The sequence below is a fragment of the Otolemur garnettii genome, unplaced genomic scaffold, assembly GCF_000181295.1.
Source record: "Otolemur garnettii isolate 467f Iridium unplaced genomic scaffold, OtoGar3 scaffold00075, whole genome shotgun sequence".
Taxonomy (NCBI): Eukaryota; Metazoa; Chordata; class Mammalia; order Primates; family Galagidae; genus Otolemur; species Otolemur garnettii.
In genome coordinates this window covers 5,702,622-5,720,177 of record NW_003852470.1, presented here as the reverse complement: position 1 = coordinate 5,720,177, position 17,556 = coordinate 5,702,622, and the positions used below count along the sequence as shown (strand labels likewise).

Here is a 17,556-nt window from a genome sequence, read left to right as displayed (position 1 = left end):
TGTTTTTAGCACCTAAAAACATAACATGGGTGCTATAATATTTGTGTGTCACTTTCCCCTTCTGTGACAGGGACAGCTTCTCTTTGTGTGCTACAAAATGAGGGACTGTGAGCCTCAGGCAGAAGATTCAGAAGTTGTCATCAGGAAAATACTTAAAAACAAAACAAAAAAACCAGCTGTAAGGAAAGCTGGTCCCTGGGCTTTCAGAGCGAGGGGCAAGGGTGGAGACCACCTCTCAGTGTCCAAGCCTACTCTGTTTTTGCCTGATCTGCAGATTCTCTGCATTCTGACAAAGCCTATTAAGTCCAGACACCTACCCGTGTGGTCCTAATCTGCTTTTTGTTTTGATTTTAATATGACCCAATAAACTGCCTTTGGGTGGTGGCACGATGTGTACCAGCCCCTGCAGCTCTCCTAAATATTATTAAAGGGCCATCTGTCCCCTGGGCAGTTAAGCTGAATAACAAGTGACCATCCTTCCTGTATTTTTATGTCTACCGTAGGTCACTCATGCCCTGAAGTTGAAGGGCAAGGGGTTCTCGGGGAGGCGCTGGGCCGCATAAATTGTTGGGTCCGCGATGTGCCCTAGGATTTAGTGTGCTGAGGGGTACATTTATTTTCTGCTCCTGGGGTGCTCACAATGCTGGTTGTAGCTTAGTGGGCCCTAAATGTGAATGGGAGAGAAAAATGAGTTCATGGACTGTGTGACTGCCCCTCTCTGCAGAGCCTTCTTCTTGGAGTGGTCCCCAGACCTTCTGAATAGGACATGGCGAGTGGGGCTCAGTCGTTTGGTTTTATTGAACCCTCAGTACACTGATATCTGAGGAGCTCGTGTCTGGGGACAGTGTCCTCCTCATTGTGCGAAGGCGGCAGCCCTCACCCCTTGTGGTGGAGTTGCTGATGCTCACAGGGTTCTTGGAGACCCAGGAAGACCTGCTTCTCCAGCCAGCCCAGGGTGCTGCTCTCAGTCTTTCTGTTGTATATGTGGACGTGTGTCCCTGTTCAATGCCTTTTATATCGACATAGAAAATCGCATTGAGCATTTTTTTCTGTTTAGAAAATTGATTCATGTTTTAATAAAACAGAAGAGATGACAGAAGAAAAAATTAAGTCTACCGTCCTAACATCCAGATGGGTCTGCGTCACTTCTCTATACGCGTCCATCGCACCTAAAAATGTCAGCTTTCTTTTCCTTGTGGTCTTGTCCTGAGCTCATCTTCTGCTTTGTCATTTTTAATAACTTTCATGCCGTTTCCCTTCTCTGCTGGCCCATCTTTAAGCAACAATAGACAGAACATCTATTATGTGCTTTCTCCATACAAAACCTGGTTTGCCCAAAGCACCTGTATTGGTGCATTAATCTTTATGACAGTGGCATGACACAGGTTCTATTGTTAGTCTAATTTTTCCCTAAATAACTTGTCCACGATAACTCAGCTGGCGAGTGGCAGTTGCTCAAGGCCAAACTAGGCTTTTTGGTTGCAAAGAACACACCTCAGTTCTAAGCATTCTGCTACCGGCCGGGTGTTGGGTTTTGTCCAGTTTGTGGTTACTATAAAATATGCAACTTAATGGGAGCATCTGCCCTTATTTCACATCATTAGGATAAACAAAGAAGTGGAATTACTTGGTTTTACATTTTCTTAAAAAATGTTGAATGGATATTATCCAGTTGTCTTCCAGAAACTAAAACCAGCATTCTACGGATGTATATCATTGTCTATTTTCCTAAACTTTGCCAGTACTGGCAATTATTATTTTATAGAACCCAGCTGATATGACTGGTGAACGGCATCTCTCCATTTTAATTTGCATTTCTCTAGTTACTAACAAGATCTCTCTTTTCTAATATCCTGTGTGAAAGTAAATTTTCTACTTTCTAGCTTTATTGGGTTATTATTACATACCATAAAGTCACCTGTTATGAGTGTTCAACTTGATGGCTTTGAGTAAGTATATTTACAGAGTTGTGCAACCTTCACAAGAGTCCAATTTTAGAACACTTTTATTATCCCACTGAGATTCCTTGTACCAGGCATTGCCCGTTCCTACCCCGAGCCCTAGGCGATCACTAATCTGTTTCCTCTGTCTATAGATTTGCCCTTTCTGGGCATTTCATATAATTGGGATTGTAAAATAGGTGATCTTTTATGACCAGCTTCTTTCACTTAGCATAATATTTGTAAGGTTTATCCTTGTAGTAAATACCAACACGTCCTTGTCTGTTCTGGATGAATTGCATGGATGTACTACTCTTTATCTTTTTATCAGTCAATGGGTATCTGGATTATGTTGACTTTTTGAGTATGCTGAATACAGACACTCTGATTCACATACAAGATTTTATGCAGATATATGCATTATTTTCATTTTTCCTGGGCATATTATCCCCCGGAGTGGAATTTCTGGCCTATATGGTGACCGTGTTTAACATTTTGCGGAAACACCACCATGCTTTCCATAGCAGCCGTGCCATTTTACGTTCCTGTCACCACAGGAACGTGGTGAGGCTTCTAGTGTCCTTGTATCCTTACCAACACTTGTTAATGTCTGTCTTTTGGATTGTATCTATCCTAGCGATTGTGAAGTGCAAAGTGACATCTTAAAACATCATTGTTAAAAATGAGATGTTGACCCATGTGAGGGGGCTATGTCTAACATGCTGGTGGCGTGGTACTGTATGGATCATTATTCCTGGTACTGTCTTGGATATTTTTGCCGTGTGTGTGTGTGTGTGTGTGTAAATTATTGCTCTTCTGTTTTTCTTCTTAGCAAAATGTTCACTGAATTCATCCTGAATGTCCCCACGGGTTTGCTCACCATTCAGAAGCTCTATTGCCTGATCGAAATCGTCCACAGCGACCTCTTCATACAGCACGGTGAGCAGAGCCTGAGAATCATTAAAAGGCCACCTTGTATATTGTCTGTAGACCTTGATCCTTCTGAATTCCCTCGTCATTGCCAAGAGGAGCGGAGGTCACAACCAATTAAAACTGCTCCATTACAGACAGGAAGATTTAGCCCTTACCAGGGAAGGGTAATTGACATACACCATAGGTAATAGATCATTGAGAAATGAGGGCAGAAAGCTTGTGGCTTGTAATTTCGGTGTACACAGAAGCCCCAGGGTAATCAGCATACATTGTCGCCTTTGAAATGTGTGATTGTCTATCCTGGGGAGGCAATCACTAGCTGCCATTGAGATGATTGCAAAGAAAAAAAACTCAAGTTTTCTTTAAATTGAGGAGTAATAGTTCTGTCTCATTCTGAACTTTGTGTCCTTTGACAGGGTTTCTTCAAACCTGCCTCAAAATAGTAAGAATTTTCACAATTCCTCAGCTCAGTCGTCATGAGAAACACCTTATATTCCCACAGGTTATCTCCCTGCCCTGTTTTATTAATCATTTTCTTTCTATTTGGACAGATTGAATTAATATTTTACACTTGTCAGGCAGTTTTATTGAAAGCTTAAAACCTCTGCATAATTCTGCAACCTTCCTCATTTATTTGAGGCAAATGTGAAGCCTGTTGATTGACACTCTGACAGGAGTCGCAGATTTATTCCGTTCCATTTGTGTCCAGACGGTTGGCTGTTCCATTCGTCTTCTTTTGTCCTACTGCGTGGTGGTGTTTGCAATTCTACTGAGCTGTTTCAAGGATGGAGCCGCCCAGCCTTGGGATGTGTGGATATCGTCAGATGAAGGAACTCAGCCATGCATCGGGCTGAGTCCTTTGTGCCTTCTGGGCTGCCAAACCCTGTGTTATCCTGCTGAGTTTAACGTGCTTTTTTGATTTAACTTTATAAAATGCAGTGGAATGAACACTTGTTGCTAAAGCTTGTTATATTGAGAGGAAATGTTAAGATTTCATTTGGGTCTGTGTGTTCTTCCGGAGAAGAAAGATCAAACCAAGAAGTAGGTAGCTTTCTGCAGATCTGTCTCTGAGTCTGAAGCCCATTTTCCACATTCATAAGAGAAAGTCAATTCTTGCCATTGCTGGGGACTCAAAGCCACATGAGTCTCCACTGAGCCAATGACCCTGACCATCTGTGTTTCCGGCTCTCACTGCAGAGCTGGGTCTTCAGTTGCCCACTCTCCAGGTGTCTTTGGAAGCCTGGGGACACCAGAGGGCTTCAGAAAAGGCAGACGATAGAGGTGTGTTGGTGGGAACCCTGTTTCAGTGTTTCCTGCTACATTAACTGGACTTCATAGCAGAGCAGATAAAATCCCCTGAAAATTTTATATCTGGATCTCACTAGGTAGGTTGCTGATTCTCTTCGTGCACTCATCCTGTGCCAAGACACACATACCCCTAAACATACCCCGTCACCACCACCACCATCATCAGTATCTTCACCACATTAACAGCTGTTAGTGAGTGTCATTTGTCAGTGAATGGCAATTGTCAATGAATTGTGCTTAAGTGTTGATATTCTGAAGACCTTCTTGAGGACATACGTACATATCTTTCAAAATTTCTATTACAAAACTTTGTTTTGTATGTCGCTTACTTTTGAATAAAGACTTCAGACATAAAAGGTTCTATTAAAATTATTTAACACAAACTTTTTTGGGCAGGGGGAGAAGTTCTTATTCTGTCACCCAGGATAGAGAATACTGGTACCATCATAGCCCACACTACAACTTCACCTCCTGGGTTCAAGTGATCTCCTGCCTCAGACTTCCCAGTAGCTGGGACTATAGGCATGTGACACCATACCTAAAAACAAATTTAAACAAATTTTTAAAACAAAATTTAAAAAAATTATTGGGGTTAGTATGAGGGTCCATACAGTTAAGTTATGTCATTTGGGTTTGTAAGGTAAAGTCTAAAGCTGAAGTTGTAGTTGTGGTTTTCACCCAAGAAGTATGCCATATTTCCCTACCTTGTACTTAATAGGTGGGAAATTACCAAAACACCTTCTCCCTTCTTGAATTTAATTGTATTTTTCTCTCATGTGGGTCTGTAGTTGTTGATCTACTAATTTTAGATTAGAATTGAGTACATGGGATGTACTCAATTGCTTTTCCATTCTTGAGATATTTTACGTAGGAAAGTATTCTCTACATCTGTCCAGATAAATACAAAAGATGAAACGTTTCCACCTTTTTATGGCTGAGTGTATTCCATGTATACATATACCACCATTTACGGGTCCATTTAAGGGATCCTGGTACTTGGGTTGTTTCCACATATTTGCAGTTGTGAATTGAGCTACTATAAATATTTGAGGACAAATGTCCTTATGGTAAAATGATTTTTTTTCTTCTGGATAGATACCTAATGATGAGATTGTGGGAATAAAGGGGAGGTCTACTTTTAGGTTTTTAAAGATTCTTCCAACTTCTTTCCAAAAAGGTTCTACTAGTTTGCAGTCCTACCAACAATGTGTAAGATCTCTCTCTCTCTCCCCACACCAGCGCCTGCAACTATGAGACCTTGTGATGTGGGCTATTCTCCCTGGTATTAGGTGATATCTCAAAGTGGTTTTCATATGCACTTCCCTGATGATTAGGGATGATGAGCATTTTTTCTTGTGTTTGCATGCCATTTGTTCTTTTAGGGAAAAGGTTCTGTTCATGTCACTTGTCCATTGGTTGATGGGGTTATTTGCTCTTTTTTGTTGGTTTGCTTGGGTTCTCTATATATTCTGGTCACTAGCCTTTTGTATGGTTTGTAACATGCAAATATCTTCTTCCATTCTGAAGGTCGTCTTTTGTTGGTTGTGTCCTTTGTTCTACAGAAGGTTTTTAATCTGAACAGGTGCCATGTATTTACTTTTGTTATTTCTGTAGTTGCCAATGGAGTTTTCTCCATGAAGTCTTTCCTAAGGTTGATGGATGTATGATATTTCAAGGAAAAATGTTTTTCTGCTGAAACTTGCTCATTTCTTTAGCTAGTAGAAAGCTTGAAGGAAATTTACTATTTATTTTTGGTGATTGTGTTCACCCAGGTGTTTGTCATTGTGTTTCTTTTTTGTCCCTACTGTGTTCCATTCTGTTTTTACTTATGATCTGAACACCTTTTATCTTAGACTCCCTCAATTCCTGTGTTGGAGTGTGTAACATGTAAGTAAATACTTGGCTTTGGTTAATAAAGGAGCTACCAGGTAATGTAATATTTTGAAATAACCTACTATCTCTTTAAGCACAAAGTTAGAATTTTGACCTTAATAGTAAGTTGTATCTGACACAGTGAGATTGCATGACGTATATGAATCCAAAATTATGGTGGGCTAAGGGAGCCCAAATTAGCCTGAAATTGTGTGTCCATAGGCAGCTCCAGCATTGCCCCATCCGTAGAAGTTGTCTGAGCCATAATTGGCAGTCGAAATGTGCTTCTGAATGCTTAGTGGCTGCCCGGAGTGTTTCAGAATGCTTTGGCCAATGTGAAAAGAGCCCAGTTACAGGATTTGAGTTTTAAGAGTCTTTCTGGATAAGGATAACAAGGACGGCCTCAATTTTTTCTCATCTTCAAACTCTCTGCATTTTCAGAGCAGCCAGCAGCAGCCTTATTCTTCCCAGTAGGGAAAGATTTATCAGCAGAGATCTTCCGGCTGGTCTGTTCTTACAAAAGATGCCATTACTTTTGCAAAATACTCTGTGCCACCTTTGGTATAAATATTTAAAGCCAAACTGTTTTTGGATGAGATATGATGGCCACAATTCTTCCATTTCTTATTAATTTGTGGAAAATGTAGTTGTCTTCATCCTGTTTCCTGATCCTAATGGAATCTGTCAGATTAACTCTCTATGTGCCCACATTTTTAGAACTAGATACAACTAGACATAGGTGCCTGTGCTGCTAAACGTGCCAGCCCCTGATAAACGTCCTCTAAAGGATGTGATCGGGATGAATTGCTCTGCAGGTGCTCTGGGGTCCTCCATGGGGCTCCCAGGCAGAAGTGAGGTTCCCAAGTCCATGCCTCCCTGCATGTGTTACCTCACTGTCTAGAAGAGATGCACAATTACGTTGCTCTAAAACATTGCTTTTCGTCTCTCCTTGAAATCAGGGACATTCTGTAGCTTCAAGAGTCTCAATTCACTGGAAAGGACAAGTTGATCAGTTTTCAAGAGGCTGGCAGCGCATTCTCATCCTGGAATCACTCCTCTGCAGCACAGCCCTCCTGGTCTGGGTCCCTCCCAGCAGGCCAGTCCAGTGCCTTGGTCATTTCCAGGCTTGTTTTCCTCATTTCTCTCTCTTTGAGGTCATGAAAATTGAAGATGTATCTATCTGAGTTTCTTGGGCTACAACCTTTGCTTTTACCCAGAGGATTAGAAGATGCCCTTCCACATCCAGGGTGAGATCCTACAGGGTAGATTCGCTTGACTCAGCCACCAGTTCAAATGCTGATCTCTTCTGGAAACATCCTCAGGGACACACAGGAAATAATGTTTAACCAGCTCTCTGGGCATCCAGTGGGGCAGTCATGGACAGCTTTCTGAGAGAGACACTTTGATCACTCTGCATGAAATACTCCCATGCACTTCACCTCCTGGCTCCTCGTGGCATCCATCCCAGCCAGGAAGATATTGCATGTCTTTACTTGTTTACTTGCATATAATTTGTGGTGCTTCCTTAGAATATGAAATCCCTGAGCAGAATCTTGTTGGTCTTGTTCTCTTGCTGGCACTTGAGCGTGCATGGATGTTCCAGACCAGCTCTCCAGGAGGAGGGAGCATGACCAGCTGAACACCCACAGTTCCCTGGGTCCAAGGGAGGTGAAATTTTAGGTTCACATGGGGAAACTGGCAGTCTCTCCTGGTCTTGGCTCTTAATGGATTCTTCTTGGGGGTTGAAGATGCCTTAGGAGACATCAGTTATCCTGAAGATAACTTCAGGAGACACGGGTGAGGAAGACCCTTGAAGACCAGGTTTGGAGGCTCGTGTGTGGGCAGTTTTATAGAATCAAGATTGTCCTCTGTTTGCCTCTGATTTAATGATTCCTCAGTTTTCTACAAATGTGATGGGGGAACACAGTTCCACTCTAACTGTGGATTTAAGACCTTTTTGTTATTATAAAATCATGGGGAATTTGAAGCATACAGAAGAGTAGAGAGAAGAATATAATGCACACAACATACCCATCTCTGAACGTCACAGACGATGGACTCCTGGCCAAACTTTTTTATCCATGGGCCCCCCCACCCCCAGGTATCCCTGCCGTCACAGCACCCTATTGGGGCGATAAATGTGTGGTGGTAATGCAGAGTGAATGACATTGTGCAGAGGGTCTGGTCCCCACACTGTGTCGCCTCCAGCCTGCTCCGTGCTGAGGTGAAGGGCTCTGACTTGTTAGCATGCTGTGCACGAGAGGCACTGAATGGGCCGTGATGGCTTCTAAGTGTTGTCTCACGATGTGACTTGACTGCTTGAAAGCCGGTTAAATAGATTATGTGCTTCACAAAAAGATGACTCTTGCATATAATCTGTGGTGTGGAGTGAGCAGATTTTCAAAGCGAGATACAAAGAGAAGGAAAGGTCAGAGCTTCCTCAGTTGTGCATCTGTAGCTCTGTTCCCACGTGCTTGCATTGTGGCTCCCATAGCCGACGAAAGCTGTGGAAAGCGAGGCTTAAATCTATTACAGAAATGAAAAGTTTCCGTTGTAATTAAATCAAACACTGGAGCACCGAGGGTTAGGATTTATGTCCACAAAACTGTTTAACATTAATGTTACAGAAATTGGAATAAGGTGACTCAAGCTGAGCTAGCATAACTTCTGAATGAGTAAACAGCATTGGCCACACGTGCAGGGAGCCTTCATGGAGGTGGGCTTTCCTGGGGACCAGGTGCTCCCACCCACCTGTCCCTTTCATGGTTCTGAATCTGAGACCTTTGGGAACCTCATTCTGACAAACACGAGATCTCCTCCCCCCCCCCCCATACTTGACGGATTTTCTTTAGAACCTACTGTGTACTTATGATTGTGTCCGACATTTGTTTGTTTTGGAGGAGAATGTAAGATTTGAAGAGTAACGTGGGTGGAAGACTATCCCTTTCTGGTCTTGCCAGTAGTTTAATGCTTTAGATCCGTGGTTCTCAACCTTCCTAATGCCATGGCCCTTTAATACAGTTCCTGTGGGTCATGACTCACAGGTTGAGGACCACTGCTTTCGATGGATTCCTATTTTGTAAGCCTTCTATTTTTTGGCACCGCTTTTGGTTCTTTTGCTCTATTTTGGGTTTGTTGTTATTTTCCCGTGGTTAGAATATAGCAGTGAGCAAGGGTGGGAACCAGGCCATTCCCACAGAAGGCTCCTTTCAGGCAGCATCTACCAGCCTTTTCAAACTTCATTTGTGTTCCATTCTTTGAACAATTCAGAGCTTCTTAAAAATGTAGGTCTAGAGAGCATTTTTCTCATTCTTAGCTTCAAGGTCAATGATTCTTCTAGTTATCAAGCATAGTAAAACTCTCTTTTTAATGGTGGAAACATTAGTTGAAGCAGCCATTTGAAGTATGAGGGCAAAGTCCCAGTTACCTATTGGGACTAGCACTTAGGAAATTCTGAAGTCAGATTCCTACATGATTATCATGATTAGAGCCAACATAGAAAATTTGTATCTCTAAAAATGGCTCTTTTAGTCAGTTCATTATGTTTTAAATCTTAGAAAAGAAAAGCTGTAAGTTCAACGTAGACCTGTATGATACATTCTTAATGCTTTGATATGTACACAAATCAAAATAAAATCTCTTGTGCATCACTACTGTGGAAAATAGAGATAGATTTCTCTTCACTGAAAGGGTTCTTAAACTCACAGTGTAGTAGTTTTGTTAACTAGATTGATGCTGTACAGAAGGAAGCATTGGGGTTGAGGCCAATTTTCCTAGTCTCTTAATATACTACCGGTACGGCGTCCGGGAACACTTTAATTAGATAGTTGCACTGATGGCTTCTAATGAACGCTACCAGCTGTGAACCCCGAAGACCGATTCTTTTAAATAATGGTGGACCATAAACATCATTTTCTCTTCTATTTTTTTCAGCCACAAAACAACTTTTAATCTTTATCTGTAATACTGAGCCTTTTTCATCCCTCATTCTGTATATCATTTCATATCTTTCATTCTATACATGTATTTTGGAAAGACCCTTTCTTAAAACGGTGCATGTAGGCTTTTAAAAATGGCTTATTGAATCTAGGAAGGTGAACTCCATTTCAGTTTTTTAATGATACTCATTTCAGTTCCTTCATAATTTATTAAACATCTACCATGTGCTTAGAACGCTTGCTAAGTCAAAGAATCTTCAATTTAAAAAAAAGAGGTGAAGGTGGAAAAGAGTTATTATCACAATTTGCAGATAAGGACTGCAGAGTTAAGAACCCCTAGTCTATGAGCAGAAACCCAGGCAGGGAGCTGTCCACCACGGTGGTGCTGATGGAGGAGCTGGCTTATTACAGATCCATTATCTATTCCGTTCTTGAACTGTTTCACACCTGCTGCAAGAGTAATGCATCCTTGAACTTACCGAGATGCCTCCTTGATGTGGTTCTGTCCACCTGGAGAGTAGATTTCTTCTCAAACAATCTTTCCTGGCATTTCACTCAAGTCTTTCTAATTTTTTTTTAATCCACTTATAAATGAGACTCATTTGTGATTTTTTTCTCCATTGGTTCTTATTTCCTTTCTTTTGTTCAACAAACTATTTGTTCAGCAAACTGTTTGTTAATACAGTAGTAATGACAGTTTAGCCTCTAGGTATCCAAACTAAAGTATACAAACTACCTGCCCCCCACTCCCTCTCCAACGTAGCCCCTGATGTGGGCTCACCGTGAGTGGCACACTGTGATCACTTCCCTTCTCTGATCTTCCCTGGGCCACCAGGCATCTCCTTCTGACTTCCTAGATCCTTTGGCTTGCTCTGTCCCCCCCTCCATTACAATTCTACAGTGCTGGGTACCTCCAGGCTGACTCACAGATTCCTGCATTTCTGATCATGTCTGCACTCAGCTCAGCAGTGCTGTGTACCGAGCTGAACACTTCAAAAGGAGCTTTTTGTGCCAGGATGTGGTGGCTCACACTGGTAATCCAAGCACTTTGGGAAGTCTTGGAGGATCATTTGAGGACAGGAGTTCAAGACCAGCCTGGGAAACACAATGAAACTTGATCTCTTAAAAAAAAAAAAAAAAACTAGTCTGGTGTGGTGGTTCAAGTGTATAGTCCCAGCTGCTCAGTTGGCTGAGGTTGGGGGATCTCTTGTGTCCAGGAATTGGAGGCTGCAGTGACCCGTGGTCATACCACTGTACTCCAGCCTAGGTACCAGAACAAGACACTGTCTCTAAAACAAAAAAGGAAGAAAAGAAAAGAAAACCAAAACAAATAAAAATAAGGTGCTGCTGGGAGGTAGGAGTAGAAACACCGAGCAGGGCCTTCATGTTGACTCCCTGTTATGAATTCGGAAACTAACATTCCGAAAGGGAAAAGTGACCTCCCAGCGTTAGTTCATTCTTCTGTCATTTTCAAGGCTTGTGAGGTTAAAATGATTCCTGGAAAAATTGTTTTGCATTAGATATAAGTATATCTGAATCATACATGTTTATACACACATGCCCAGGCTTGGGTTGTTCACCCTGCAAAGCTCTAGCTTAGGAATCAGATCTAATTCTGGCTCTGCTGACGCTTAGCTGTGCAATCCTAATACCCGTTTGCTCAGGCTCCTCGGTCTCATATCTGTAAAATCTGGAGATAAATGGGTAGATCCTTTGATCCCTTCCAGGGATGGTATTTGTTGCTTGAAGACTTGAATGGAGGGAGAAAACCACTTGAATGTTTTGAAACAAGTGGATAAGGATCCTTAGCTGCTTACAAAATAAGACGATTATCTACAAAGGGTGAATAGCAAGCATCCCTCTCATTCATGGGACTCTTACTGTTTAATTCTTATTAAAAGTGGCATTTTGGATCTCAGTTCTGTGTAACATGCACAAGGTTATTAAATGTACTTTATGGATCATTTGTTTAATGTGACCGAACTAAAAATTAAGAAGCACATTACTCAGAGTTCATAAAAAAATGAATGTTTTCAATGGACAGATTCATTCTTGTATTTGCATCTTACTGTAATGGGGTTAGAGATGGATATTCTGCTTGGAATTTATAAGCTGATGATGCCTGTTGAATACCTTTTATAAAGATTAATATTTTTTACTCTGTACCCATTACCAGACCATTAATCATCCTGGCTTCGGCCCCTGCAGCTGAGGATGAACAGATGTCGAATTATGGCTTTTGGTAATCATCGTAGATCACACTGGGAAAGGGGCCCTGAACGGGAGGCTGGTGGGATCCTCACAGCCAAATCACACAGAGCCTGGCCTACCTGGCTGCTGGGGCCGCACTGCCTTTATTGCTCTGAACATGGCAGAGAACACAGGACAACTGTGCCAGCTAATCTAGCTTCCGTGCAGGTCACTGCTGTACCTGGAGTCAGCACTGTTGGGCACTGGGTCCTAGAGTCACATCCATGCGGTGAGGCGGCTGAGTGGACAGAGCTGTGGCCTGGACTCTGTGTACAGGGATGAGCCTCAGTTCATGAATGGGAGAAATTCCACAAGCTCTAACATCTGCTTCCCAGCGTGCTCTTAGGCTGTTCTGTCTAACAGAAATGGGATGTGAGCCCTGTGTGTGATTCAAAATTTGCTAGCTGCCAGATTATACAAAAGTGCACAGTAATTGGCAAAATTAATATTTATAATATATTTTATCTAAAGGATCGTTGCAATGTGGATTTACTCTAAAAATGTACTAATACAGTGCCTTCTTTTTTTTAACATGAAGTCTTTGAAATTTAGTGTGCATTTTACACTTTTACAGCACATCTCAATTTGGATGCTAATTTTTCTTCAGATGCTTGAGCTTTATTTTTATCATTTAATATAATTTACTGTTGAAAAACTAGATTCATATACCAAAGTTTTTTCAAACACTTGTTTCTAATAAGTAAATCAGGTGTTGCTTTTTACATTTGACTTTATAGTAATTAAAATTAGCTAACATTAAGAGTCCTATTCCTTGTTTGTGTTTTTTTTTTTAATTTTATTTGGGATAGTCTCACTTTGTCACCCTGGGTAGAGTACCAAGATGTCATAGCTCACAGCAACCTCAAACTCTTCTGCACACGTTTTCTCTCACGTACTCCTGGTTGAAAAGACCGAGGTTGTACGGTGCTAGCTCCTCTGGTGTTTGTAACATCTGCCATTTGTTGTTTGCTCTCTGTTTGCTAAATACGTATATTCTGTCATTTGGTTCTCACGGTAAACAGAGAGAAACAACAGCAACCACTTTGCAGGTAACACAAATTCAGACTTAGAGTGTTAGTAACTTATCCCAAATCTAGAGCAAGAAGTAAGCAGGGTGGATTTTATTATTCATATGTGTGGGTAAACTGACTAGCAGGCTTTCTCAAAATACCGTAGAGTGACCCTGGTTCGTAGACTTTTGGTTGAGTATTTGTTCCAGAGTTTCAAAAGGTTACTTGTGGGTGGTTTGTTTAAGATGTGTTTTTCTTTAAAAAAGATAGGCTTTTTGGTGGGGAGGGGGGTGTGGATGACTCTTTGCTTCTAAGACCAACTGTTTGTCACCTAAAGGAGCTGCCAGTGCAAATCATATAAAAGTGACATTTGTCCCCAGGGAGGGGTATTCAGGACGCCGAGTTGGGTTGTCCACAGTGTGATAGGCGATTCCTCTTCTCGTGTTTTAAAATGGTTCATCTCAGGGCTCTGTCTGTCTGTCTGGTGTACCTTCCTCAGTGTCTTTGATTTACTTTCTTAAGATAAAATTTGAGTCTCACTGTTATTAAAAATTTGTGCTTCCCCACTTTTTTAAAAACCTTATAGTCTGCTGACGGCAATGCAGAATAATAGAAGCCCCTTAAAACCGAGGTTTTAAGAAATTGGTGTCAGTTTTTGCTTTTAGGGAGTAACAGGTTTTTTTGCTGGATTGAGTGGTCCTAAGGCATTAGTTTTCTTTGTGTACCTTTAGTTGAAAAGGCTGACTTTGTGTGATGATGTTATCTGTATTGTTATGAACACCTCCTGTGTATTGGGGGCTGGGTTCTGAACACGGCAGGTGCTTTAATTTGATCCACATGCTTAGCTTTGCAGATTAAACCAACACCCCCCCCCCCTCATCGGGTCGTGGTTTATGTGCTGGGGGGTTTCCAGTTAAGGAGAACAACAAGGCCTCCACTCTCACAAACTGCCTTCCCGTAAGGAGAAGCACATAATTAAAGCCGTCTATGATGAAGATGTTCCGGGAGCTGGGCACTTGAAGCCCGTTTCTATCCAGGTGTGTTGGTGAGCTGTGCTGAGGCCTGCAGATCATGGGCCACCCACAGAGCGACCTCTGGGCTTGTGCTGCCTCCAGCATTGCCCCTCCTGGCCTCTCCGAAGGACTCTGAGGAGTTGCCTATCTTCCTTTAGGGTCTTGCACAGATTGTGGAATCAGGTGGTGGGTGATGCTGTAAGTGCTGCTGCCTCTGTGACCCTGTCTGAGGCCTGAATGAGACCCTTGGTGTGGGCAGAGTGACCTTGGGCTCTAAAGAGAGCCTAGGTTTCTGGTGGGTCATCCTCAGTAACCTGGCCCCATCCTTTGGTTGGAACTTCCTGATACAGGTGGCGTGGGGGACTTTGGCAAAGTCCTTCTTTGAACACTGTCTCATTTCATCCTTGCAGATAGAGGATGCTTGTCCCCTCTTCACCTTGACCACCTGTTGATGGGTGGGTGATGGAGGGTGCTCTACTGTGGACCCTGGTTCATCATTCAGAGCAACAGAGGGTTCTCTCTCTTCTCAGGGGCCTTACTGAATGAAATGTCTTTAAATGTGACAAAATGATAATGCGATTTCTAAAAGTTCTGTTGTTTCTCATTAAGAGAGGCCAGATGAACAGGCAAGTGAAGTTCACACAGGCTTCTGGGCTGGGTGGATGCTGGGCGTTCCCATTAGGGAGCCAAAGAGGGTTGATAGCCTTTCCCTGCCAAAGAGGAGCGGGCAGACACCACTTCCTTCTCCCTGGAGTAATTCTGACAAATGAGACCATCACACTCAATTAGCACCAAGCGCAGTGCAGTCCACACTGCCTGCCCAGCGTGACGGGTAAATGGTGCGGGACGGAATGGACTTAGGCCAGGACATCTGGGTATCAGAGCTTGTGGGGACAGCTCTGCTATCTCTGTATCTAGAACTGTGTCCTGATTTTCTAGAACCGCTCATGAACACAGCCTTCCTCCCACCTGTATTGACCAGTCCACGTGGCCTTCTCCCTCCTTTGGGTCCCTACGAAGCTGGCACATAGCCTTGCTAAGCTCATGTCGTCTTACTTTGTCCTTAGTCACATTGTCAGGACTTGTCATCACCTGTCAAGGTCTTGGTGGCTCTAACTTCTCCCTCTGAGACGCCTTTGGAAATTCAGTATGTTCTCCAGAATGGGGGCAGGGGTGGCCAGGGCTTGCTGCATGTTGAATGAGGGCATATGATGGGCAAAGAGTTTCCAGCTACAAGGGAAGAGGACTCATTTGGAGGATGTCATAGTAAGGCTTCGCGAGGAAGGGTGTGGCAGGGCTGGGCTGGGACGAGGTTTGCCCAGGAGCCTCACAGCTGGTCGGATAGTTCGTAGTGTGGCCTCTGCATTGACACTGCACTGTAGCTACGGCCAGAGCAGATGTAGTTGGCGCACCCTGGGATTCTGCAGGGCAGATGCTGCTGTGTGGGGTGTCTGTGGAAGCAGTGCATTCAGCATGCGGGTTGGTGCCTGCAGGCTGCATTCTCTCATATGAAGTCATTTTCTTTTTTTTTTTTTGCAGTTTTTAGCTGGGGTTGGGTTTGAACCCCCCCACCCCCCAGTATATGGGGCCAGCACCCTACTCCTTTGAGCCACAGGCAGTGCCCCGTGAAGGCATTTTCTTTGCCATTTCCCTTGAATTAGCTTTGTTTGAGGGCAGCTCTAACATGGGTACAGTGTCTCACCAGGACAGCATGCATGACTTGGCCTTTTGGAGCACTTGGCTCAAGTTCAGGAGGCCATGGCACCCAGGAAGGCCTCAGTTCTTCCGTCAGCCTCACAGAAAGGGTTGGGTTGGGTAAAGATGAGGGGATTGTGTGAGGCCTCCCTGAAACCCAGAGCACAGACATGAAGGATCATCCTGGTCCCTACAGCGTGGGCTCATCTGTGCTCTCACTCCCTCACCTCCTGCGGGATCCCTGTCGGTGAGACTGGCCTGTTCTCTTCCCAAGAGGTACACGGTACTTAGCATCTTACTTGTTAACCCTGAATGTTGATGGCTGTAATTGTGAAGTCAGCAAAGTTGCTTCAGACCTTGCTATATTCGCTGGACAAAGCTATTTCTGGAGTAGTGGAGGTGCTGTCAATCCTTTCCCAGGGAATAAACCAAAATGGCCTTGGACAGGGCCGTGGACTGAGCTACCCGTGTAGAGCACAGGGGTTGTGTTGTTTCTGAGTCCTCGGTTCCAAGCCTGCACTCCATCCGTCACTGCACTGTGGCCCTTGGGAAGGTTCTGCAGATGCTTCTGCCTACTTTGAGGGACCTTTCCTGTGCTGTGTGCTTCTATGATATATTTTTTTTATAAATAAAACATTAATGCAAAACATGCTTTTATAGATCATTAATGTTGTAAGTCCTAAAATGTAAAATGCTGAAACCCAGCTAAATCTGTTTAATGTTTTAGAGCCCTGCTGTCTCTTTTTGTGCTCTGCTGGGCCAGTGTCAAAACACAGACCCTGGTGTTGTAAATAGATAGTCCACACGGGAGCGCGGGCGGTGTGTGAGTTCGGTGGATCCCCAACTGGAAGAGACAATCAGGACTTGCATTTCAGCTTTCATCTTACTTGGATCTGTCTTCTCACTGCTTCTTACTTCCTCAGCACCCTTTCTGTGCTCCTGTCTCAGGGAAAAATGGAAGCCCCTGCCCCTGCCCCCAGGTCCCCTCATTTCCTTCACACTTCCCAGAGCCATGTCTGGCTCCCATTTTTGGCCCGTTCCAGCCCACTGTGGGAGGCCTGGAGAAGGACTCTGTGTGCCTTTCAGTGCCACTCAGCAGGAAGGTCCTATTTGACTCACTTTGGTTCTCTTAGGATAGACGCAAGAAGCTACAATTTGAGTAATTTTTGTTGTAAAAAAGTATTTCTTTTAATGTTGGAAAATATCAGCGAATTTGTAATTAGAGAAAATTAGTTAAAAGCATCACTTGTGTGGGTGTCTGGCTTTACGCACACTGTGGGATGGGTGTGTCACGTAGCTTCGTGAATTGTCCCTGTATGTTTACGTGGGGACACACACAGATGCATCCATGGAATGTGTTTGTGAATTATTCAAATAGCTAGAAATGATGTTCTCATAGTGGAGTCATCGGCCCTCACCAGATGCCAGTTTCACGTGCTGTGGAAGGACAGTGCAAAATGCTTGAAGGGCAAACAAGCTGCATTTGGGGGCTCTCCCCCCGACTGTCCCCTGTGTCCTGCATTGGGGGTCTCTCCTCGACTGTCCCCTGTGTCCTGCATTGGGGGTCTCCCCCCGACTGTCCCCTGTGTCCTGCATT

The 17,556-nt window shown here is 43.4% G+C and overlaps 1 protein-coding gene across 1 annotated transcript in view; it reads left to right on the top strand.

Annotated features, from left to right (window-relative positions):
• The window catches only part of DOCK1 (dedicator of cytokinesis 1), a 455,243-nt gene that overhangs the window by 128,337 nt on the left and 309,350 nt on the right, over positions 1–17,556 (top strand). Inside the window, exon 24 of the mRNA XM_012807800.1 lies at positions 2,773–2,879. Within this exon, the coding sequence (XP_012663254.1) occupies positions 2,773–2,879 (107 nt within the window). The remainder of the gene's footprint in view (positions 1–2,772; positions 2,880–17,556) is intronic.